This window comes from Microcaecilia unicolor, chromosome 6 (assembly GCF_901765095.1).
Source record: "Microcaecilia unicolor chromosome 6, aMicUni1.1, whole genome shotgun sequence".
NCBI classification, from domain to species: Eukaryota; Metazoa; Chordata; class Amphibia; order Gymnophiona; family Siphonopidae; genus Microcaecilia; species Microcaecilia unicolor.
Window position 1 is genome coordinate 269,786,483 of NC_044036.1, and position 23,718 is coordinate 269,810,200.

The 23,718-nt window shown below is 46.9% G+C and overlaps 2 protein-coding genes across 2 annotated transcripts in view; one reads left to right on the top strand and one right to left on the bottom strand.

The window, feature by feature from the left end:
• WDR38 (WD repeat domain 38) overlaps positions 1-21,793 on the top strand; it is a 59,065-nt gene extending 37,272 nt beyond the window's left edge. Inside the window, exon 10 of the mRNA XM_030207380.1 lies at positions 21,753-21,793. The gene's annotated coding sequence lies outside the window, so the exon portion shown is untranslated. The remainder of the gene's footprint in view (positions 1-21,752) is intronic.
• RPL35 (ribosomal protein L35) lies at positions 1,365-11,059 on the bottom strand. The gene is made up of 4 exons (XM_030207382.1): positions 10,961-11,059; positions 7,156-7,292; positions 6,725-6,806; positions 1,365-1,561 (listed from the first exon to the last, which is right to left on the bottom strand). The coding sequence occupies exons 1-4, from the start codon at positions 10,961-10,963 to the stop codon at positions 1,412-1,414; spliced, it is 372 nt and encodes a 123-aa protein (XP_030063242.1). The 5' UTR covers positions 10,964-11,059; the 3' UTR covers positions 1,365-1,411.
• Positions 21,794-23,718: the final 1,925 nt, after the last annotated feature.

Below are 23,718 nucleotides of genomic sequence, written 5' to 3' on the forward strand. Positions count from 1 at the left end.
CCCAGGTCCTTCCACCAGGTCTCAAAGATGCTTATTACACCTACCCCTTCATTTAGGTCTTTTACAAAGGCATGCTAGCATTTTTTGCGAATGCTAATCATTAACATGTGCTAAATGCTAGTGCGCCTTTGTAAAAGGGGCCCTTAGTGCTATATACTCTAACCCTCCCATCTTATTTTGTAGGCCTCTAGCATTTGTAGTCACGAGCAGCTGAACAACTGACAAGGATAATTCACAATCTTTACTCTGCTCTACTAAAGGCTCCTAACTTACTTTTGCCTTTGTTGCAACCTCTCTATCAAGAAGATGGAATGATTCTTATGAGGAAAAACTAAGGAGTGGCCTAGTGGTTAGAGCACTGGTCTTGCAATCCAGATGTGGCTGGTTCAATTCCTACTGCTGTTCCTTGTGATCTTCGGCAAATCACTTAACCCTCCATTTCCTCAGGTACAAACTTAGATTGTGAGCCCTCCTGGGACAGAGAAATATCCAGTGTACCTGAATGTAACTCACCTTGAGCTACTACTGAAAAAAAGGTGTGAGCAAAATCCAAATAAAAAAAGAGGTTGTTAGGGCTCTTCAGCTTGGAAAGAAACAGCTGAGGTGAGATAAGATAGAAGTCTATAAAATCCTGTGTGGGGTGGGAACAGTAAGTGTGAATCAATTGTTTACTTTTTTAAAAAAGTACAAAGACTAGGGGACATACCCTGAAGTTACAAAGTGGGACATTTAAAACAAAATAGGAGAAAATACTTTCTCAATCAGCATGTAGTTGGGCTCTGGAACTCATTGCCAGTTAGCAAGCTGGGTTTAGAAATGGTTGGGGCATCTTGGAAGAAAAGTTAATAAAGTATTATTAACATAGGTCTGGGGAAGTAGAATGAAAACTATTTTTTGGGATCCTGCCAGGTACTTGTGACCTAGCTCAGCCACTGTTTGAAAAACATTGTGTTTGATTGACCTCTAATCTAACCCACTATGGCAATTCTTATGTACTGCAAAGAGGTGGGAAAATGCAATAAATAAATAAATAAATACTGTTGCCCCAAGAGCCTGCTCAACCAATGAATGAGCCTGCAGACTGTTGGCTGGGATTCTGCTCTACCAGGGAATCAGTCCACAGTGTCAACCTCAGAGCCCAGAACCCTGGCGCCTAGCAATCCTGCAGTGCTAGACAGTACATCTACACCATCCCTATAGAGGGAGTGAAGTCAGCTCTGAACTTTTTTTTTTCTCCTTCTAGTGAGCACATAACCCACTGTCTGGGCTAGTCTGATATTGATAAGAAAGAGAAAGATTACTGCTTAGAGAGTTTTGATGAAGTTTCAACTTGAGTGTACACAATATACTTTACTATAAAATAATGAGTGTCAAAATAACTCAAAAATGTTTATTTAAACACAATATACTCTTATGCTTTAACAGCAAATTTGCGCATGGGGTACAGGCGCTCCTTTCTTTGCTGTTTTTTGGTCTTCAGACTTTCTTCATATTTGTTTAGTCGGCGGCGAATAGCACGAGTCTTCTTGGGCCGAAGGTCGAGAGGCTTGTACTTCTTTCCCTAGTAACAAATCAAAAGTGTCAAAAATCTCTTGAACCTATATTGCTCGTGTTATTCTGTGAAACTCCTGAGCCATGTAAACAGCTCAATATCTTCAGACTATTCATATTAAAAAAGTGTCATGGCTCCTCTAATGATAATTCAGCCCTCAATTTTGTTTAAGAAGCCCAGACGTATATGATAAATTATAAAATAAACCTACCACAGCCTCTTTACAAAACAGGAGGAAACTATGTAAAAGGCTGGAAGAACCTGGTCATCAGGTCACCTAAAGTTTAGAGCTGGCCCTAGCCCAGGTGGGACAGCAAATGCTCCAGCCAGGCCTGAAAAGCCTGTGGTTCATGGAAAGGTTGGAGAGTATGAAAGGTGTGACGAGACTAAAGCAGCTGGAGACAGAAAAGGAAAAGAAAAAAGTCTGAGGGAAAACTAAGGCAAAAGCAATTAAAAAAATAAAAAATCCACACATAATCCAAAATACAAAGTATTTAGCTGGCATCCAATTTTGTTAACATTGTTCCAGCCTCGGTATTGCAACAGAAGGAAAAATTGTCTTACCTGATAATATTCTTTCCTTTAGTCCTACCAGACCAGTCCAGAATGAATGGGTTATGTCTATCTACCAGCGGAAATAGGACCAAGTAATCTGCCCCTAAAGGGTATTGTGCAGCACAGAATATTCAGTATTTTGAATAGCCAAACAGTGGTGCACAACTCAGTTCTCGGTCAATGAAGGAAACCCGATATCCGCAAGAAATGAGGCGGCATAGATATCACTGATAGACTGTTCACAGAGTCAGGCAACATCCATGTGACAGAAGTGTAGAAATCAGCAGCAAAAAATCCTGAAAGAATTCCAACAAAAAACGGAGAGTTTCTGGACTGGTCTGGCAGACCTAAAGGAAAGAACATCATCAGGTAAGACAATTTTTCCTTCCTTCTTGCCCACACTAGACCAGACCAGTCCAGAACAAATGGTATGTAGCAAAGTAGCGTCCCCATTAGGATGGAACTAAATTTCCAAATACGACCACCTAGGAACAATGACCTTTTCAGAACATACAAGTCTATTGAAGCAAAAAGGGAAAGAAAATCACAGGCAACCATACTAGTGTGATTCACACTACTGATGACACCCAGCAAGGAAGTACTGAGACAATAGTCAGGTAATGAGGGCAGAAACAGCAACTGAAGATAATGGGTCGATACTGCAGGATGAGAAGATAATAGCCAACGTTGGAGCCACTAGGACAAGTCTGTAAATAGTGCCATAGGGCCAGACACCATAGCCAGTGTAACCCCTATAACATAATATAGAGGAAATCATAAAAGTGGAATACCAGAGCATAGAGCATCAGTCAGCACACAGACAGCTGCTATAACATGACTGAGTGGACCTGGTGAACCAGCGGTTAAACCGGTCACCACTGCATCAAATACAGATAAAAATTGACAGCACAAAAAATACCCCCATAAACATAACAGCGTGCCTAAGTGTACTCCACTCAGTACAGAAGCAACCAGGGTTCACTGTGAAAGAAAGCGAGTCCTGAAAGCCAAGATGGAGCAGTGTTCTACCTAGAGAGATGGAGGTGTAGTTCTAAGAATCAGAATTAGAGCAACCCTCCCAGCTTAGGAGATGATCTGTGCTCCAAAGTCAAAGATGGAGCCAAGCTAACTTGCAAAAGACAAATTGTAAACCTAGTCAAGATCGCGAATGGAACAGAATCTATTAATCCATGGCTAGACAACGATCTGAGAGGCTTCTTGAGCACACAGCCCAAGAGACTGTGGATAAAGTACAATGCCAAAATAGAGGCCAGGAGACTGATAGCTGAAGACAACCCAGAGAGCTGAAGATCGAATACAGCCTAGGAACTTGTAGCAGGACACATCCTAGGAGTTTCACAGCAGAACAGCCTAGAAGGCTGATGCCCAAACCTGGCCTAGGGGGTTGTCAACAGAATACAGCTTAGAAGGCTAAAGGCCAAACACAGCCTAATAAGCTGTGGCCAAAACACTACCCAGATGCTACAGTCAGATGCTGGTCCCGGAGGCTGTATGGAGAACACAGGCGAGAAGGCCATTAGGCATTAGACAGCCTAGAAGGATGTAGCCAAGGACAACCTAGAATGCTGTAGCCAAAAGACTGTTTAGGACATCATAGCCAGAATACAACCCAAGAGGTTACAGACTAAAGCCCTGTCTAAGGGACAGTGACCAGAACAGAGCCCAGAGGGCTGAAAGAAACGCACAGCCTAGAAGACCTATGCTAGCATAGAGACTAGCAGGCCATTAATAAACACAGGCAAAGAGATATCAATGGCCAAATTAGAACCGTCCAAGAATGTGGGGAAGGAAACAGCCCAACAGTGTCGGCAGACTTCTATGGTCTGTGCCATGCAAATGACAAGGACAAATCAAGATCAAGTATACACATGTAGTATGCTATGAGTTTATCTTGTTGGGCAAACTGGATGGACCATACAGGTCTTTATTTGCCGTCATCTACTATGTTACTCTATGCAGCCAGCACATCCTGACTGGTCACTGCCAGAACAGTCAGCAAGGCTGTGGTCAGAAGAGGCCATTACCCATGCAGTCCGAGGCTGCTGTAACTGGAGTTCAAGAGACTCATCAGTGCAATCCAAAAGGTGCTGCTACCGCAACTGTCAATGCAGCCTGAACAAGAGGATAGCATCACTTTAGGCCAACAGCTTACCGCCACTGCAGGCCAGGAGACTTGATAGTAGCAGCACGGTCCGGTCTGTGCACTAAATAGCTCAGCAGAGAGCTCACACGAAGGCTGCCGACAGCAAACAGCCCAATAGGCTGCGTGACAAGCAGCACAAGATGATGCTAGCCCACAGTACAGACATAGCCAAATCACTGCCCAGGAGTGGATCTGAAATCACATCAGAGGGAGTTGTACATCACAGCAGAAAGGAACGTTGCTACTACATAGTGCAGAGAGCCAGCACTCGTATAGAGCTGATAGAACACCTGGCTGGATTACAAGCGGCTGGTGTTCAACGCAGGAAGGTAAAAAAAAAACAACAAAAAAAAAACAAATGCCACAACGAGCTGCCACAGCTAAAAGGAGCAAACAGCCCGAATTACAGGCAAGAAAACCTGGTTGAATTAAAGAAGTCTGTCTAAACTAGAGCAACTCATGGAAGAGAAAACAAGAAAAAAAAACCACAACAGTTGCAGCAGAGGAAAAAACCTGAATGGCGGGAAGAAAGACTCTACAGAAAATAAAATGGCAGAAGTAAAAAGAGTATACCTGCATTGCACTAAAATCTAACAGGGTATGTTAAGATCGTATGAAAAAGAAAAGAACACACTCAAACGGCTCTGAAAGGGACAGCCCTTGTTCCCTTAGCAAGGAGAAACAGACCACCTACCTCAGCTACAAGATAAGGAAAAGATATTGGGGGTCTTTTACTAAAGATTAGCTTGAGTTATCTGCAGCAAGGTCCATTTTATTCCTATGGGCCTTGCTGCAGATGACTCAGGCTAATCTTTAGCCTCCCATTATACCCAGAAGGACAAAGACCATAACTTAGTAGCCTCAGTCCATGCTTACAGCTGTCCATATGAAAGAGTGGAGCTGGGGGGGGGGGGGGGGGGGGGGGGAGGGAGGAACTCAGAATCTCTAGGTGTCACCCAAGCTAGGGGATCAGGAACTCGGCCCCAGAATGTCAACCAGGCTCAGACTCCATCTTCAAATAGAAAAGAGCACAATTCAACCAGAAGTGATCATTGCTAAACTGTCACTCAGAATAAACCGAGACAGGAGCTCACAGAGAAAGTCCAAGAAGGAGCTGCACAATCTATCTACCATCTGCTTGGAGACAGAGGAAAATACTGAGTGGAGTAGCCTAATGGTTAGTACAGCAGACTTTGATCCAGGTGACCTGGGTTCAATTCCCACTGCAGCTCCTTGTGACCTTAGGCAAGTCATTTAACCCTCCATTGCCCCAGGTACAAAAACAGATTGTGAGCCCTCTAGGAACAGAGGAAGTACCTGCATATAATGTGTACAGCGCTGCGCACATCTAGTAGCGCTACAGAAATTAGTAGTAGTACACAATACTCTTTAGGGGTGAATTACTTTGTACTGTTTTTTTTTTTCTCCAACTCCTTCCACTGATAGATGAAAATAATCTATTCAAACTGGTTTTAATAAAAGTACATGTACAGGCACAAATCTGCAGCTTTATGCCCTTGCTCTATGTTTCCAGCTTAGTTTCAATCAGGGTTGGGGTCTAGTGCCATCAGCCCTCATTCACAACTACCTGGTGACCTTCCCAACCCCATTGCAGTTAAGATCCTGAACCAAGGGCCACATGCTAGGGTGCCTCCTGAACCATGGAATTATGGGCCCTGAACACAGTCATTAAGTATCATCCTTAAGCAATGACCACTACTTGCTCTCTCTCCCCCACTAGGTGATTTTTTTTTTTTTTGGGGGGGGGGGGGACTTTCAACACTACCACCACAGCACCCCCAGCCCATCTGGGTAGCAGATATCCAACTGAGGACTTTGCATACGAGGGTGGTGCACAGCACTAAAACCAAGTTAGAGAGATAGCCCAAAAAATGGTACTGAGCAATAAATGCACCAATTTTTGACCAATACTTAAGCTTCCTGAATTTATTTCCTAGAACTTCCCAGTTACCGGGGTGAGATTTTAGGCCAGTGTTGGATTTCTGAGATCATCCTGAAGCATCATGGGATCTTCAGCATCGATTTCAAAATGTGCAATGAGGGATTACAAATCCCATACTGCTTTGGGATGCAAGTTTAAAACTAGGACTAGCCAAAAACCTTCCTCCTGGAATTGTGTAACATGATAGTCATGATTTCCACTCCTAGTAGCACTAATTCCTGCCCCCTCCACAATACAACCGTTACAAAACCACTCAAAAACTACTTAGAATCTGATAACTGAACTGTATCCTCTGAAAGGGAAAATAGGCATAGGTACAGACCTAAACACCATCCAGCAGGATTTCCTTTAGCAAGAACTGATTCACACTGCATCTACTGGTTTCTGAGCAGTGCTGGGTGAATGTCTTGCAGTACACTCATTTTAAACAAACAGACACAGAAAAATATGCAGGACACAAAGCACATAATAGTTTGCATTTAATACTTACCTTGTAGAATTTTCTCAGATTTTCTTTTTGTGTCTGATTAATCACTGTCAGCACTCTGGCGATTGATTTACGGACAACCCGACTGAATTTAAAAAAGAAAGGAAAAAAAAGGGGGGGCTGTTAATTTTCAAATCTGTACTTTGGTCATGGATTGCATTACTGTGTTCCACAAAATTCCAAGGCAAACAATGGGACACATGCTTATAAGAATATTTTGCTGGGGGACAATGCCTAGAAAGAATGGAATACAAGCGAGGCTAAACTACAAGTAACTATTCTTTTGATGCATGGGTTATTATTTTAGCACCACAGGTAAGAAAATGCAATCTGCCTTCTTCCAAAGAACAGAGATGGGAGGCATTTACATGTCTGTAAAGCTGTTTTTAGCTGATGTGTATATTCAATGGAATTCAAATTCTTAAAGGACTTACATTTTTGACAGCTTGGATGCAGCTCCTCCAGTTACTTTAGCTACTCTGAGCTGGGAAAGTTCCACCTTAAGGTCATCAAGCTGCTTCAGTAGCTCCTCTTTCTTCTTACCACGCAGATCCCGAGCCTTGATCTTTGCCTAATAAAAAGGTGATCACCAAGTCAAAATTTGTGTGCAACTAATGTGGCAACTTCAAACTAGTGAAGCAAAGCCACTTTCCTTCAGGTACATAAACACCTTACTTCTCAATCATTGACCAGGAATTTTTAGACCCCTCCATAACCAAAGCTTGATGCCATGCTTTTCCAGCTCACTTCATTTATATCTGAACAACAGAATAATTGACCGAAGTAAAGCCTAACAGTTCTTTGAAGTCCTTTTATAACATTAACCACTCAACTCACCTACTAGGTAACCTTATATAGTCCTTTATGAGGCCTCATTCATTACAGCAGTCTTTTCCTCAGCTAACTATGTCTATATCCCACCTAGTTTACTTTCTTATCTTTCCTGACTTCGATGTCTTGAAGCCTCATTAATTTAATAAAAGCTTATGAATAACAACTCAGAAGGTAGTTTCCAAAACCACAAGCACAGCATGTAAGGAAAAGAAAAACATAAAACCATATAAATACAAAATACAAAACAAATCCATCTGCCCCCAGCACAGGTAGCCAATCCTGCACATTCCTCCCCCCTCCAATCCCATAATTTGCTTCTAGGTCTTAACTATCTTTTAGTATATCTATAAAGCACTTTGTGCATCCATCATGTACACTGTTGCTTGCATATGCAGAATATTCCCCCATCCAGTCTAGGGGTCCCTCAAAAGTACACTGAAACAGCAAGTTAGGATCAGAAATCCAAAAGAAGAGCATGACAAATACTGAGTTCAAACTGGTATCAAAATCTGGCTCTCGAGGGTGGTGGAATGCTAAGCAAAGCAGCCTGAGATGAGCAGAAGTTATATCAAATAAAAGCTGTTTTGAGTGTAAAGTTTGGATGGCCAAAAGCAAAAACTTCAACTACACTATGAGGAGTATTTTCAAGCACAGACTTACAAAACTACATATATAGTAACCTTAGAACTTTAAGTCTAAGTGCTTTGAAAATGAGCCTCTGTGTCATAGGAAATCAATATTGTGCTGCTTGAAACAGGGACACTATCAAGTTGACTTGCCCCACACAGAAGCTTAACCAGTACTTTGAATCATTTGAAGCTGTTTAAGAGAATATAAGAGAAGTCCATTATATAAAGAATGTCAACGAGCACAGCAACATTAAAGTATGGCCATGGATGTTACTGTAAACAGCACAACAATAAATTGGTAGGACACACAAATTACACAAATCAAAAGCATTTGTCATGAGCAACCAACAACCACACATCCACCAGGTTCTCTTTCGCGGCATTCAAGTGCTTTTTACAGAACAAAGTGACTTTAGTCTAAGTGCTTTGAAAATATGCCTCAGTCTAAAAGCCATAAAAATTAACATTGATTATTGGGAAAGTCAGTCTAGTGTTTCTCACCAATGTATTTGCTGTCAATGCAGAATTACCAAAAAAAAAATTTTCTGCATACCCATCATGACTACTAATGACCTTACAGCCATCCCTACTACTACTACTTAACATTTCTAAAGCGCTACTCGGGTTACACAGCGCTGTACAGTTTTACAAATAAGGATAGTCCCTGCTCAAAGGAACTTACAATCTAAAGGACGAAATGTCAAGTTGGGGCAGTCTAGATTTCTTGAATAGAGGTATGATGGTTAGGTGCCGAATGCGACATTGAAGAGGTGGGTTTTGAGTAGGGATTTGAAGATGGGTAGGGAGGGGGCTTGGCGTACAGGCTCAGGGAGTTTATTCCAAGCATAGAGAGAGGCGAGGCAGAAAGGGCGGAGCCTGGAGTTGGCGGTGGTGGAGAAGGGTACTGAGAGGAGGGATTTGTCCTGTGAGCGGAGGTTTCAGGTAGGAACGTAAGGGGAGATGAGGGTAGAGAGGTAATGAGGGGCTGCAGATCGAGTGCATTTGTAGGTTAGTAGGAGAAGCTTGAACTGTATGCGGTACCTGATTGGAAGCCAGTGAAGTGATTTGAGGAGAGGGGTGGTACGAGTATAACAGTCCAGACGGAAGATAAGACGTGCAGCAGAGTTCTGAACGGATTGAAGGGGGGATAGATGGCTAAGTGGGAGGCCAGTGAGGAGTAGGTTACAGTAGTCAAGGCGAGAGGTAATGAGGCAGTGGATGAGAGTTCAGGTGGTGTGCTCATAGAGGAAGGGGCGAATTTTGCTGATGTTATAAAGGAAGAAGCGGCAGGTCTTGGCTGTCTGTTGGATATGCGCAGAGAAGGAGAGGGAGGAGTCGAAGATGACTCCGAGGTTGCGGGCAGATGAGACAGGGAGAATTAGGGTGTGATCGACTGAGATAGAGTGGAGGGAGAGGAGAAGTGGGTTTGGGTGGAAAGACAATGAGCTCGGTCTTGGCTATGTTCAGTTTCAGGTGGTGGTTGGACATCCAGGCAGCAATGTCAGATAAGCAGGCCGATACTTTGGCCTGGGTTTCCACAGTGATGTCTGGTGTGGAGAGATAGAGCTGGGTGTCGTCAGCATAGAGATGACATTGGAAACCATGGGATGAGATCAGGGAGCCCAGGGAAGAGGTGTAGATTGAGAAGAGAAGGGGTCCAACGACAGATGCAAACAAGGTTATGGTTTATCTTCCCATGTTCTCTCATGCTCAAAAATGAAAGAAAGCTTCTCCAGGGAAACAGGGTTTGATTACCACTGCAGCTCCTTGTGACTCTGGCCAAGTCACTTAACCCTCAACTGCCACAGGTACAAAAAAATACCTGTGTATAATACATAAACCACTTTGATTGTAACCACAAAAAGGTGGTATATCAAATTCCATCCCCTTTTTTCCTTCCCTTATATGTATCTATGTGACATGATATTCAACATACAAGCTTACAGAAGTGTCAGCAACCAAAACAACAAAAAAAACCTTGTTGCAAGATTTCAAAACTCAAACTGAGTCGTTTTTACATTATTTATTGCCACATCCCACATCTCCACTTATTCACTAAACAACCTATTGGCTCTTGTCAGGCTGTACAATATCTCAAACAGCAAGTTGTAAACAATATTTTGGACAACAGGTGGCTGAAATTACCAGTACACACGGGGCAAACGTTCTGCCACCCTCTCCCCCCCATGTAACCTAGAACAAGCTGTAGACCAATTGGCATGCAGATCCTGTACAAAGCCACAAACATCTGACAAGTAATACACTCAGCTTTCTTTTACCCTTAAACAGAGAAACTAAGTGGAACCCTTATCAACATATAGCAATGCAAAAGCTGAGACCCTAAGTCAAGTTGTCTGACCTACAAGATGGCATGTAATAGTGGAAATCGAAACGGAGCGGGGGGGGGGGGGGGGGGAGGAAGGAATCAGTCAAGTTGCTGAATTGCATGAAATTTCAGTGAAGTCTCATGATCAACCATAATTTAATGAAAAGTTACTCCACGCGGAGACCCTGGCTAAGTCTGCAAAGCCTTAGAAAAGAGGTTCAAAGGTGAAAAGAAAAACAACTAACGAGAAAACGGAGGAGCGCATCAGGCCGCAATGGCCCTCCCCTTCTTTAGAATTAAAAACGATTTCTTCCACATCCCACCAGTGTGCAATCCGAACTAGACAGACAGACCTCCCACCCACCCAACCGATGCCCCGACGGTATGGACATAAATCTGTGGATGGCAACAGATTACAGTGGCCCGGTTCACAGACTCAGCCTCCCTCACCATGGTAGTTGCAGGATATTACCGGAAAAGGAAGTGGGGTAGCATCAGCTACGCTGTAACTGGGCGCCGACTGAACCAACTGCAACCCAGCGCTTGGGGTGGGGGGACGTTACGGGGAAGAGCGTGAGGTGAGTGAGACCAACCTCCTTGCGTGAGACACCGCGTGTGTGGTTGAATGGTTCAGTCTGTGTCGTTTCATGCTTTAATTGGTCCCTCCTCTTTCCTTTTCCAATCCAGATAGCTAGGTTAGAACTGAAAACCGTCTCGCTTTTATGTTTAACCGGCAAGGTTTAGGCAAATACATACGAGTCATTACTCATTAGCAAATACCTGTAACGTCGTAGGAAAACCTACTTCTTTCTCCTGGAAACAGGAGATGGAGACACCAAAGCCTATCTGACTAATAATTATGTATGACTTTTGGCCTCTATATGTCTGTCCACGTCGTTTTCTTGTTAAACTCAGCAATGCTGTTGTACCCAGAGATACCAAGTATAGACCATCTCAAAGTCGCAAAAGATGCAAATGTTGTATTGCTTTGCAAATGAGAAAAAGCAGCATAAAATATTTGCTTTCCTGTTGTACCTGAAATTTGCCTTCCGATTTGATTAAGTTATGTCGTCTGTTTCACAGCACCTATGCACCTATACACGGAAAAGGGACAAGGCAGGAGGAAAAGCAAAGCATGAGGGAAGGTGTGCTTCCATTTCTTCCTGCTGGGTTTTTGTATTTGTTTTTTCCACCTGGCTTTTTTTTTTCTCTTATGTCTGCTGCCCCTTAAAGTAGTGATTAAAATCAGTGCACAGGCACTGAAGCTTTATGAGTGAGAGAAAAAAAGGCTCAAACACTGAAAGTTAGACAGCCTCCCTTGAGTGTGATACTCCTGAACGAGACTTTGTATCTGTATTGACCACACCCCTAGCAACAAGTGCCACAGTTTGATTGTCCATTGGTGAATACTTTCTCAAATTTGATCTAAAAATCTGTTATCTGTTAGCTTCATGACCTGTCCCCTAAACCTAGTTTTCTTTAAAAGGATAAATCACTGTCTCCAATCAACTTGTTCCACCCCATATAATTTTACAGATCTCTAACAAACCCCATCTCAGTCATCTCTTCTCCAAGCTGACAAGCCCTAATCTAGTTAACCTTTCTTCATAAGGGAACCATTTTATGAAAATAAATAAAAGCCAGATCTGATGTATTCCACTTTAAAAGATCTGACTTTAACTCATTTTAGTAGAACTGGATCTCCCAGATCCACCTACTCATCTTAGTAGAACCAGATCAACTGATCCAATTCATTCCACATTAAAGAAACTGCTGGGGAATTCTGAGGATACAAAATTAAGATTCTTTTAATCTGGAATAACCTAGTAACATGGTATTCCTCATCGACCCTCCAGACCGGTCAAGACGCGTGGGTTATGCTCGCCTACCAGCAGAGGGAGACTGAGAACACTAACTTCAACTATGTACATATAACCTGTGCCCATCCCACAAAAGCCAGTATTTTCTCAGTCTCAGCAGAGGGTAGACAGGCAGCCTGTGCAGCTTGTCCGGTCTGGTAGGAGTCAGGGATCAGTTGAGAGTTTTAGCCTGGTCTATTGATCATTCCTGAGGAACTTCCCTGTGCCTGGACTACTCTGTGTGCTGGGGATTGGCGGTGCCGGTGGGGCCTGCCATTGTCCCCCCTGGGGTGTCACACCCGGGTGGCCGGGTCCCTCCCCCGAGCTAGCTCTCCAGTTTGGGCAGCTTTGTGCCTCGGCTGCAGTTTTATATTGCAGCCTTGAGTGCCAGGGATTTAATAGCAGCAGGGCTCAAATGGTGCTGCAATAAAGTTTAAAAAAAAAAAAAAAAAAAAAAGACCCAGACGCTGTGGAGAGCTGTGCAGCTGCACTCCGGAGTGCCGGAGCTGGGCAGCCGTTCAAGTTGAGCTGTGAGTGGCTTCTTTGGGTGAGTTCCCAGTTCTTTTACCTTTGGGGGAGGTTTTTGGCGCGAAGATGTCCTCGAAGCCGCTTCGCTGTCGTTTTTTGCGCTCGTCGGGGGTCGACGCGATTGGCGGTTCCTGCCGCTTTTGCGGGGAACCGAAGACTCAGGCCTCCGCTCCGCCGGTGTTAGCGGCGGAACTTCCCGCGCCAGCCTTGCAGGAGGTTGCAGGGGCTTCGGCTAGCGGTTCAGCGGCGGTCCCGGTTTTGGCGGGAACCGCCGCCATTTTGGATTCGGGCCCGAGAATCCCGGATTTAGTCAGCGGCCCTCAGGGCAGCCCGGTGGCTGGTGCTTCGGGAGGGGACGTTTCGGGAAGGATGGGTTTCCCTCCTGAATTTGTTTGGTCCTTATTTCAAGCCTGGCAGGCGGGACCATCGCGCACGGAGCCCCTTAGTCCGGGGGCGGGCTTGAGCGCTAAGAGGCCACGTGTTGAGTGGGCTGAAGACCTGGACTGTTTTTCTCCTCCAGAGTCAGAGGGCGACTTTAGTCCCCTGGAGGAGGAGGAGGGGTCCTTGTCCGGACCAGATAGAGAGACAGTGCCCGGGGAGGATCCGTCGGTGGTCCGCATTTTTCACAGGGAGGAATTGGCGGATCTTATTGAGCAGGTGTCTACTATGCTCAAGTTTGACCCGGCAGTAGATCCGGCTCCCTCTGAAAAGCAGGACCCGTTGGTTAAGGGGATCCGCAGGGTATCTCGGACCTTTCCTATGAATGCGGATCTTAGAGAGATGGTAACGCAGGAATGGCTCTCGCCGGAGGCACCTTGTAAGGTGGCACGGGCCATGGCTAAGCTCTATCCCCTTCCGCAGGAAGATAGAGACTCTTTAAAGCCCCCAACTGTGGATGCCGTAGTGACGGCGGTGACCAAGGCTACTGCAATTCCTGTAGATGGAGGGGCTGCCTTGCGGGACCCTCAGGACAGGAAATTGGAGACATTTCTGAAGCGCAGTTTTGATTTATCGGCGCTGGCTTTGCAGGCTTCAGTTTGTGGAGGTCTGGTGGCTCGAGCATGTTTCCGCTGGGCTGAGCGGCTGCTAGATGCTCCGCAGGTTGATAGAGCTGCCTTAGTGCAGGATTTGGCAAAGTTGGAGATGGGCTCGTCATTCTTGGCAGATGCGCTATATGATTTGTTGCGTGCATCGGCGAAGAACATGACCCTTGCAGTGGCGGCTCGAAGGGCCCTGTGGTTGCGGGGCTGGCTGGCAGATGCCGCGTCCAAGGCAAAGTTGTGTTCGCTTCCCTTTAAGGGCGCTTTGCTTTTTGGAGACGAATTGGATAAGTTGGTTAGGGGTCTTGGTGACACTAAGATCCCGCGGCTTCCAGAGCTTCGGCCTAAGGCGTCTAGGGGCGCGGCGGTGCGAGGCCGTTTTCAGGAAGCTAGACGGTATCGGCCGGGTAGGCCCTCGGGGGGGTTCCGGGGTCGTTATTTTCAGAGAACCCAGCCCTTTCGTGGGGGCCGCCGGGGGGGGGGCGAGCTGCCTTTTCTGGAGCGGCCAGTACGTCCCGTGGGTCGCAATGATGGTTTGGGGGTCCAGCCTCTGGTTCGTGTAGGGGCTCGCTTACGCTTGTTTTACCAGAGGTGGGCCCAAATCACGTCGGACCAGTGGGTGCTGCAGATAGTGCGAGACGGGTACGCGCTGGAGTTCGACGGTCCTCTGTCCGATTTCTTTCTCGTCTCTCCCTGTCATTCAAGGCGCAAGGCAAGGGCAGTGCGAGACACTCTGTCACGTCTGGTAGATTTAGGTGCTGTGGTGCCGGTTCCGCCAGAAGAACGAGGTACCGGTTGTTACTCCATTTACTTCGTGGTGCCAAAGAAAGAGGATTCTTTTCGGCCCATTTTAGACCTCAAGAGGGTCAATGCGGCTCTAAAGATTCCTTCCTTTCGGATGGAAACGTTGCGCTCGGTCATTGTAGCGGTTCAGGAAGGGGAATTTCTGACTTCATTGGATTTGACAGAAGCTTATTTACACATCCCCATTCTAGAGGCGCACCAGCGCTTTCTTCGTTTTGTGGTGTTAGGGAGTCACTTTCAGTTTTGTGCGCTCCCGTTCGGCCTGGCTACAGCTCCTCGCACTTTCTCCAAGGTGATGGTGGTCGTGGCAGCGGCTTTACGGTTGCAGGGCATTTTGGTGCATCCATATCTCGACGACTGGTTAATTCGAGCCAAAACGCAGGCGGAGAGCGAGGAGGCTACCGCCCGGGTGGTGACCTTTTTGCAGTCGCTGGGTTGGGTTGTCAATCTGGCCAAGAGTCACCTAGTTCCGTCACAGTCGCTGGAATATCTGGGAGTTCGGTTCGACACGGAGCGAGGCCGGGTGTTTTTGACGGCTCCTCGCATTTCCAAACTGCAGATTCAGATACATCAGCTCCGAGCTCAGAGGGCGCCTGCGGCGCGGGAATATCTTCAGGTGTTAGGTCTGATGGCTGCGTCTATAGAGGTAGTCCCTTGGGCCAGGGCCCACATGAGACAGTTGCAGAGTTCGTTGTTGACTCGTTGGTCCCCTCAATCCCAGGAGTTGGAGGAGCGGTTAGCGCTGCCGGAGAGGGTTCGACGCAGCCTCCGCTGATGGCTTCACACTCCGAATCTAGCGAAGGGTATGCCGCTAGAGGTGCCGAATTGGGTGGTACTGACCACGGATGCGAGTCTGTTAGGCTGGGGGGCGCATTGTCTAGGGCAGGTGGCCCAAGGGCGATGGACGTCGGTAGAGGTGGCGTGGTCCATCAACCGCCTGGAGACTCGAGCAATTCGGTTGGCTCTTCGGTCTTTCCAGAGTCTGCTAGAGGGCAAGGCGGTCAGAGTTCTTTCCGACAATGCCACGGCCGTCGCTTATGTGAATCGGCAGGGGGGGACGAAGAGCCCGGGATTAGCTGTAGAGGCGGCGGAGTTGTTGGGGTGGGCAGAGGCCCATCTTCAGGCTCTTTCGGCAGGCCACGTAGCAGGAGTGGACAATGTGGACGCGGATTATCTGAGCAGGCACATGTTGGATCCCGGAGAGTGGGCCCTCCATCCCTCAGTGTTCGAACGGATAGTGTTGCAGTGGGGTCGGCCGGTGTTGGATCTCATGGCATCGGCCGACAATGCGCAGGTCCCGCGGTACTTCAGTCGTCGAAGAGATGCTCGAGCCGAGGGTCTCGACGCGTTGGTTCTGCCGTGGCCGACTCAGCAGTTGCTCTATGTGTTTCCGCCGTGGCCGCTGGTGGGCCGCGTGGTACAGCGGATCGGTCGTCATCCCGGCTTAGTGATTCTGATAGCGCCCAATTGGCCTCGTCGGCCATGGTACGGAGATCTGATGCGGTTGTTAGTGCAGGGTCCTTTTCCCCTGGGGTCTCAGGTGAGACTGGTGCAGGGACCGATCGAGATGGCCGACCCCTCTCCATTCTTGCTTACGGCTTGGCTCTTGAAAGGCACAGATTGAGAAAGAAGGGTTTCTCGGCCAGAGTCATTGATACAATGTTGCGATCGCGTAAGAAGTCCACGTCGTTGGCTTATGTGCGGGTGTGGCGCATCTTTGAGAGTTGGTGTCTTGAACGGAATGTTGTCCCTTTGCGGGCTTCGGTGATGGAGATTTTGGAGTTTTTGCAGGATGGTTTGGACAGGGGGCTCTCCCTTTCTTCCCTGAAGGTGCAGGTTGCGGCTTTGTCTTGTTTCAGAGGTAAGGTTGGAGGAGTCTCCTTAGCAGCTTCTCCGGATGTAGGGCGGTTCCTGAGGGCAGTGAAGTTGATTCAGCCGCCCCGTCGTCCAATGGTTCCGCCTTGGGATTTGAATTTGGTCTTGGAGACTCTGGTGGGTCCTCCGTTTGAACCATTGGCGTCCATCACATGTAAGGATCTTACCTTGAAAACAGTTTTTCTGGTGGCCATTGCTTCCGCTCGGAGAGTATCAGAGTTGCAAGCCTTGTCTTGTAGGGAGCCTTTTCTGTCCTTTGCGAAAGAGAAAGTGACTTTGAGGACGGTTCCTTCCTTTGTTCCTAAGGTGGTTTCAGCGTTCCATGTGAATCAAGTGATTTCGTTACCGGTGTTGGGGGATCGTTCGGGGGATGCCTCTCAGCGTCGGTTGGCTAAGTTGGATGTTCGGCGCGCCTTGCGGTCCTATTTGAGCAGAACGCGAGATTTCCGGGATTCTGATAGGTTGTTCGTTTTGTTTGGAGGTCCTAAGAGAGGAGCTGCGGCCTCCAAGGGGACTCTGGCTAGGTGGTTGAAGGAGGCTATTGCCTCAGCGTATTTGTTGAGGCGGCGTTCGGTGCCCCCGTTGCTTAAGGCGCATTCAACTCGGGGGGTTGCCGCTTCCTGGGCGGAGAGTAGTTTTGTTCCTCCGCAGGATATTTGTAAAGCAGCGGCATGGTCGTCCATTCATTCCTTTGTTAAGCATTATAGGATTGATGTTCAGGCAAAAGAGGATGCAGGTTTTGGAGCGGCTGTGCTGTCTTCTGCGTTTCGAGGGTCCCACCCTTAAGTTTCTACTGCTTTGGTACTTCCCACGCGTCTTGACCGGTCTGGAGGGTCGATGAGGAAGGTGAAATTAGGCCTTACCTGCTAATTTTCTTTCCTCGAGACCCTCCAGACCGGTCAAGAGCCCGCCCTATGGATTTCAGAGATATTGTTCGTATCAGAAGTATTTGAGCCGTGTTCTGCTATGACTATTCCTTTTATCTTTCATTGGGTCGGAGAGTTTTTCTTCGTCCATAATACTTGACAGAGCGGGGCGCTTGACGTTCCGTCTGTCTGAGCACACTGTTGGTGTTGTCTATTGGTTTTCCAGGTACAGGGGTTTTTCTACATTCAAGAGTTCAGGTTGCAGGGGGTTTCTCTGCTTTGCTAAGTGTATACTGGCTTTTGTGGGATGGGCACAGGTTATATGTACATAGTTGAAGTTAGTGTTCTCAGTCTCCCTCTGCTGGTAGGCGAGCATAACCCACGCGTCTTGACCGGTCTGGAGAGTCTCGAGGAAAGAAAATTAGCAGGTAAGGCCTAATTTCACCATAAACAGCAGATAAAAATGTGAGATGAACATGCATCTATATTTTATGCATATTCATTGTGGGTAGCCAGAAAGCCCAACTGGCCAGGTGATCCCTGAGAACTGGGTTGAAAACCACTGCTTTCAGGTCTTCAAGTCTCTGCTCATATGTTTTCTGGTACAGACTTCATACCATTTTGGTTGCCTTCCTCTGAATTGCTTCAAGCCTTTTTTATATCCTTAGCAAAATAGGCCTCCAGAAATGAATGCAGTACTCCAAATGGGGCCTCACCAAACACTTGTACAGGAGCATTATTGCCCCCTGCTTGTTATGTCTGTCTAGTTCTCAGACACCATAATCCTGAGGTCCCTCTCCTGTGTACACTAATCTCTCATTCTGAGGTCCTCTCCTGTGCACACTAATCTCTCTCTCTTCCTATCATACACAGCTCCTTTGGATTTCTGCAGCCAAATGTAGCATTTCTTTGCATTAAAGCTTGACAGCCAAGCTTTAGCCCATACTTCTCGTTTTTGTAGATCACTTCTCATGTTGTCTACTCTCTCTGGGGTGTCCACTGGCCCAATCCCTGAGGCATACCACTACTTAAGTTTCTTATGAGTGAATTCCATTTTCCAACCCCCTCTGTCAATCAACCAATTTCTGATCCAGTTCACCACCTTGGGACTCACCCCCAGGGCACTCAGCTTACTCATAAGCTTCCTGCGAGGAACAGTATTAAAGGCTTTGCTGAAATCTAAGTAAAACATATGCAACACATGCCCTTCATCTAGTTCTCTGATCACCCGGTCTGGCACAATTTTCCTTTGGTAAAACCATGTTGCCTCAGTTCTTGCAACCCATTTGATTCTAGAAAGTTTATTATCCTTTTCTTCAGCAGCACCTCTATGACTTTTCCCCTTACTAAGGTGAGGCTTACTGGCCTGTAGTTTCCCATCGAATCCAGCTCTACAAAGATGGGTAAAAGCAGGATGTTCCAGATCTTGTGTGGAGGAATACATCAGATCCAGCTTTTACCTGTTTCCCCATTCTATCCCTTTTATTATTTCTGCTACTCCTTGTACCTTTTCTAGATGTGCTATCTTTTTTTTTTAGAAGGGGCAGCTAGAACTGCATACAGGTAAGGCTTTTAGTGTAGACAGCTGCCTGTGCCTCCAGTGCCACATATTGATAAGTGCTGGAATGCTTCTGCCAATGTCGTGCCTTGATTTGGGCCTGTTACCATTCTGCAGGATAACCAGCTGTGGCAACAATTCCTCTCTAGGCAAATCTGACTGCCCTCCTATGCTGACAGGTTCTGTGGAGTCCTGCTAACTTCTTCCTCATGAGTTTTCTGTCCCTTTGAAAACACATGCAAGAGGTAGATCCCCATAGAGCTTGTCATCTCTTCTCTTTTTCATCACACACTGATACCCAACTGCAGTGCAGTATACAAGCAAAAATAACAACAGCAGGAAAGCCAGTTGACTCAAGGTATACAAAGGTGGTCCTTAATTATATGTGTCCAGACTTTTTCTTTACAATTGTGCATCAGCCCAATTCAGCACATAATCGCTTGTTCAGAGGCAATTATTTCTTTGACAATAATGTTGGACCACACTGGTGAATCTTAAAATCAGTTCCCCAGCTCAGAACAGCACATCAAATACCTGTAGATGAGCAGGGGACAATGAGAGAAGTGGCAGTTGGGGAAATGATCCTTCCCAGTTGTCCATAGGCACCTCTAATTTAAATCTAGCCCTGACTGCACACAGTACTCAAAGTACAGTCACTACACAGACATTATGATAATCTCTGTTCCTTTTCAAAGATGAGTCCAATGAATAGTTCAGAAAGACCAGGAGGGAATCAGGATGATTGCCCCAGGCTCTGCACTGTGTACAGCTCCACAGTGCTGCATCTCTTCCCCCCCCCCCCCCCCCCCCCCCCATGCCCTCTTGCATCTTTCCCTTCATGTCAGTGGGTCTGCGCATCTTACTATGGAGCTCCTACTTCCGTTCTGGTGCTGCTCCTCTGACTCCCTACACTTGAAACAGCTAATCATTGAACTGCATGGGAGAGGAAGAAGTGATGCTGGAAGTAACAGAGCTGCATGCATGGACTACTGAGGCAAAGAGGAAAGAGATGTAGAGGAGGAAGAGGTACAGACTCTCAGGGCAATGCCTCCAAATGGGTCACTGTTGTTCCTACCATGATAGTAATGAACCTCATTCCTAAAACAGGCTATGTGGATTATCTCAGTCTCAAATTTACTGCTAACACTCACCATGGTACTCACGTTATGCCAAAGACAGCTTCCCTCTGGAGTCTGAACCCAGCATATTTATCTATTTCCAAATTTTAGGAACTCACTGCTCATTTGTTAATTCCTCCACCTCTGAGTCTTTCTCCTACCTTTATTATTCCTCTTCAGTTGACTTCTTAGCTTGTCCTTCATTTATCTCATTCTCTTTCCATTCCGAGCTTCCTCCTTCTCATCAATCTTTGTCCTGATGTTCCTTTCTGGATCATTTCTTTCTCAGCATCTTGTGCCCCTTTCTGGATCCCATCCTTCCTGTGTATCAGCCTTTCCTCTGATGCTTCATTTTCAAACCTTTTCCTTCTCTCACTTTATCAACTTTTCTTCTGCTGTTCCCATCTGAGGCTCCTGTTTCTTTTTCTGCATTTATCGTTCTGTCTCCATTTCTTTTATACAGGAATCTTCAATTGTTATACTCTCTTGATTTAGGCATAGGGTATTTAAGCATAAAGAGGTTAATGCAGAAAGCCATATGGTAGAGCCACACACAGATGGTTGTGTGTACATCTTTTACCAGAAGTTCAAAACTTCACCATGCAGAAAGTTAATTTCATGCAAATGTTATGCACACAGAAATTGCACACTGATTGGGGGAAGCCTGCCAGGCACATGCGCACAAGGGCTAAGCAGCAATGGTGTATTTAAACTAGATGCATTAGTGGCGTATGCACCCCCTGTCAGACCAGGCCCCTGCAGGCACTACTAAAGACAGGTAACCACTCACATAGCAATTACTCTGGACACATTTGGCTAGGGATATGAGAGTACCTAAGTGGCCATGGGGTCCTAGCTAGGCTATCCCTAATGGAATGATGCCAATGTGGAAATAAATATATTGTTTATTATATATTAAAACAAGAAGTAATTATGGCAAACGAGATATAAAAATATATACTGAGCCATTTTGAAACGCTGAGAGCCCGACTCACAGAGGATGCATCAGGGCAGCTAGCAGCAGTGCTCCGGGCAGGAAAGCGGGGGCTCTTTCTTTCCTGCCCCGAGCGAACAGGTACCTCTAGACCACCAGGGATAGTAGTGTAAGGGGAGGGGAGGTGACAGGGGGGAGGGAAGGTGATGGGGGAAGAGGGGGCGACCGGGGGCGCGGTGCTAGCGTTAAAGGGGCGGGGTGATGGGCACGTCATTGGCGGCTGCGATTCGTTGGAAGGGGAGGAGTTCATTTGCATGGTTGTGTACATGTTCTGCCCTCGACATCATCACGTGTGACGCGAGGGCGGGGCATGGAGACATGGTGAGTGTTCTGGCTTCACCACCATGAACTTACAAACCGGTGTCTGAGTGCCTGCAGTGACGTCAGTGTCCTCAGAACGTTGAGGGTGCGTTTTATTATAGTATATATATATATATTACACAACTATAATCTTACTCATCTTACTCTGAGAAGAAATACCTAGGTTAGGCTAATGACCATGTGCATAAGCAAAACCTGTCCTTCATAGGCAAAGACCACAAACTGGCTAACCCTGAATCAAAAAGGAATAACCCTTTCTCTCACTCTTGCGTTCCACAGCTTCAGCATCCAGATGAGGTGATGAATTGGCTCCTCTTCAGGGCTCTAGCGGAAGTCCCTGTGAGCCCTCTGACAGTATCAGGTACAGTCCTACATCCTTGCTTTGGATAGCAGCTGGATACTCAGTCTTTGTGAAGCACCTTCTGAATCCTTCCTCGTGATGCACTCAGCACAGAGAGATAAAGTTCACAGGTGTTCGATCAATTCGGTCCCTCTCCTCAGAGAGATGCATACACCATCAGCTCTTCTATTCTTCTCTCTTTTGCTAGCCCAAATCTCTCACTCCATCCCAGGTGGCACTGCCCTCTGGGTCCCTAGGTGACAACCAGGGACCAATCAGGAACTGTATACCTCTGTCCAGCAAGTTACATACAGTCATCACAATGAGGGTCCTTGAGCTTCCAGAAAGACCACATTATCAGTTGTAGACTCACCACTGAGGTAAACAACTAGCATTACCTCATTCGTCTTCTTGTGCATACCTCTCCTCCACCATTTCACACAAGATACTGGAGTCCCTGTGTGCCTGTAAAGCTCTCTTCTACATAGCTTCTCAGAGGGTCAGAGTAAGTAAACAGCATGTCCTTGAAAGATGCCAGCCAGCACAATGCTGCCAGGAAGAAATGCAGAATCCATGTTTTTTCAGAAAAGATGTTTCATGGCCTAACCAGGCCTCAGGCCTAACAAAGGTGAGATCCAGGGAAATACCCCTACACTCCCCGCCCCCACCTTAAAATCCTCTCTGCCTCAGTCTTCATCTGGGCAGCAGCAGTGGCACTCATTGGCTGCCTGCGGCCTGCACTGGGACTTCCTCCCTAAACCGTCCCACCCCTTCTGATGCAACTTCCTGTTTTGTGAAGGGTGGGATGGTTCAGCCTATGAGTGCCACTGCTGCTGCCCGAGTGAAGACTGCAGCAGAAAGCATTTTAAGGTACAGGGGGAAGATGGGGGGGGGGACACATGGAGGTAGGGGGAGATGCACCCCCTGTAAGAAATTCCTGGCTGTGCTATTGTTAAGCAGTAAGCATAGCTTCTTGTGCGCATGACCAATGAAAATGAAAGTTACCAGCACACATCTGTGAATGAAGTCTTCAGCTGGCGGGGGTTGGGGACCCCCACCAGCCAAGGTATTTGCAGCGGCGGTGCTTCAGCTGGCGGGGGTTGGGGATCCCCACCAGCCAAGATGTACAGTGGTGGCAAGAGAAGGCGGCAGTGGAGGGGGAGAAGCAGCGGGGCAGCAACCAAAATGTGTCGCCCCACCTTGGGCTCTGGCCCCCTCCCACCTCGAGCTCTGGCTACACCCCTGATATACCGCATGGAAATTTAAGCCTATTCTTTCAAATTTACGTGTATTTTAGAGAATACACCTAAAAACCAAACAGAGAGGGTAAACAGCATACATAGAAAATACACAGACAAAAAAAACAAAACTGGGCCTTCAAGACTGTGTCACGCCTGGTACCCCACAGGAGGTGAGCCCCTGTGCCGAACAGAGTTTGGCAGCCGGACAATCCTGATCTTACCTGAAGAGTAGGACAGCAACTCCTCAGGAGGTCTGGGGTGTGGAGACCCGGGCGAGGCTTCCAGGGCAGACGGAAAGCAGGAGCAAAGTCCAAGACCAGACGAAGTCTCAGGGCAGGTGGCAAACAAGAGCAAAGTTCAAATCCAGGCTAAGATTCAGGACAGGCGGCAAACAAGAGCAAAGTTCAAATCCAGGCTAAGTTTCAAGGCAGGCGGCAAACAAAAGCAAAGTTCAGGTCCCGGCAGGTTTCAGGGCAGGCGGCAAACAAAAGCAAAGTCCAGGTCCAGGCAGGTCTCAGGGTAGGCGGCAACCAAAAGCAGAGTCCAGGTCCAGGCAGGTCTCAGGGCAGGCGGCAAACAAAAGCAGAGTCCAGGTCCAGGCAAGTTTCAGGGCAGGCGGCAAACAAAAGCAGAGTCCAGGTCCAGGCAAGTTTCAGGGCAGGCG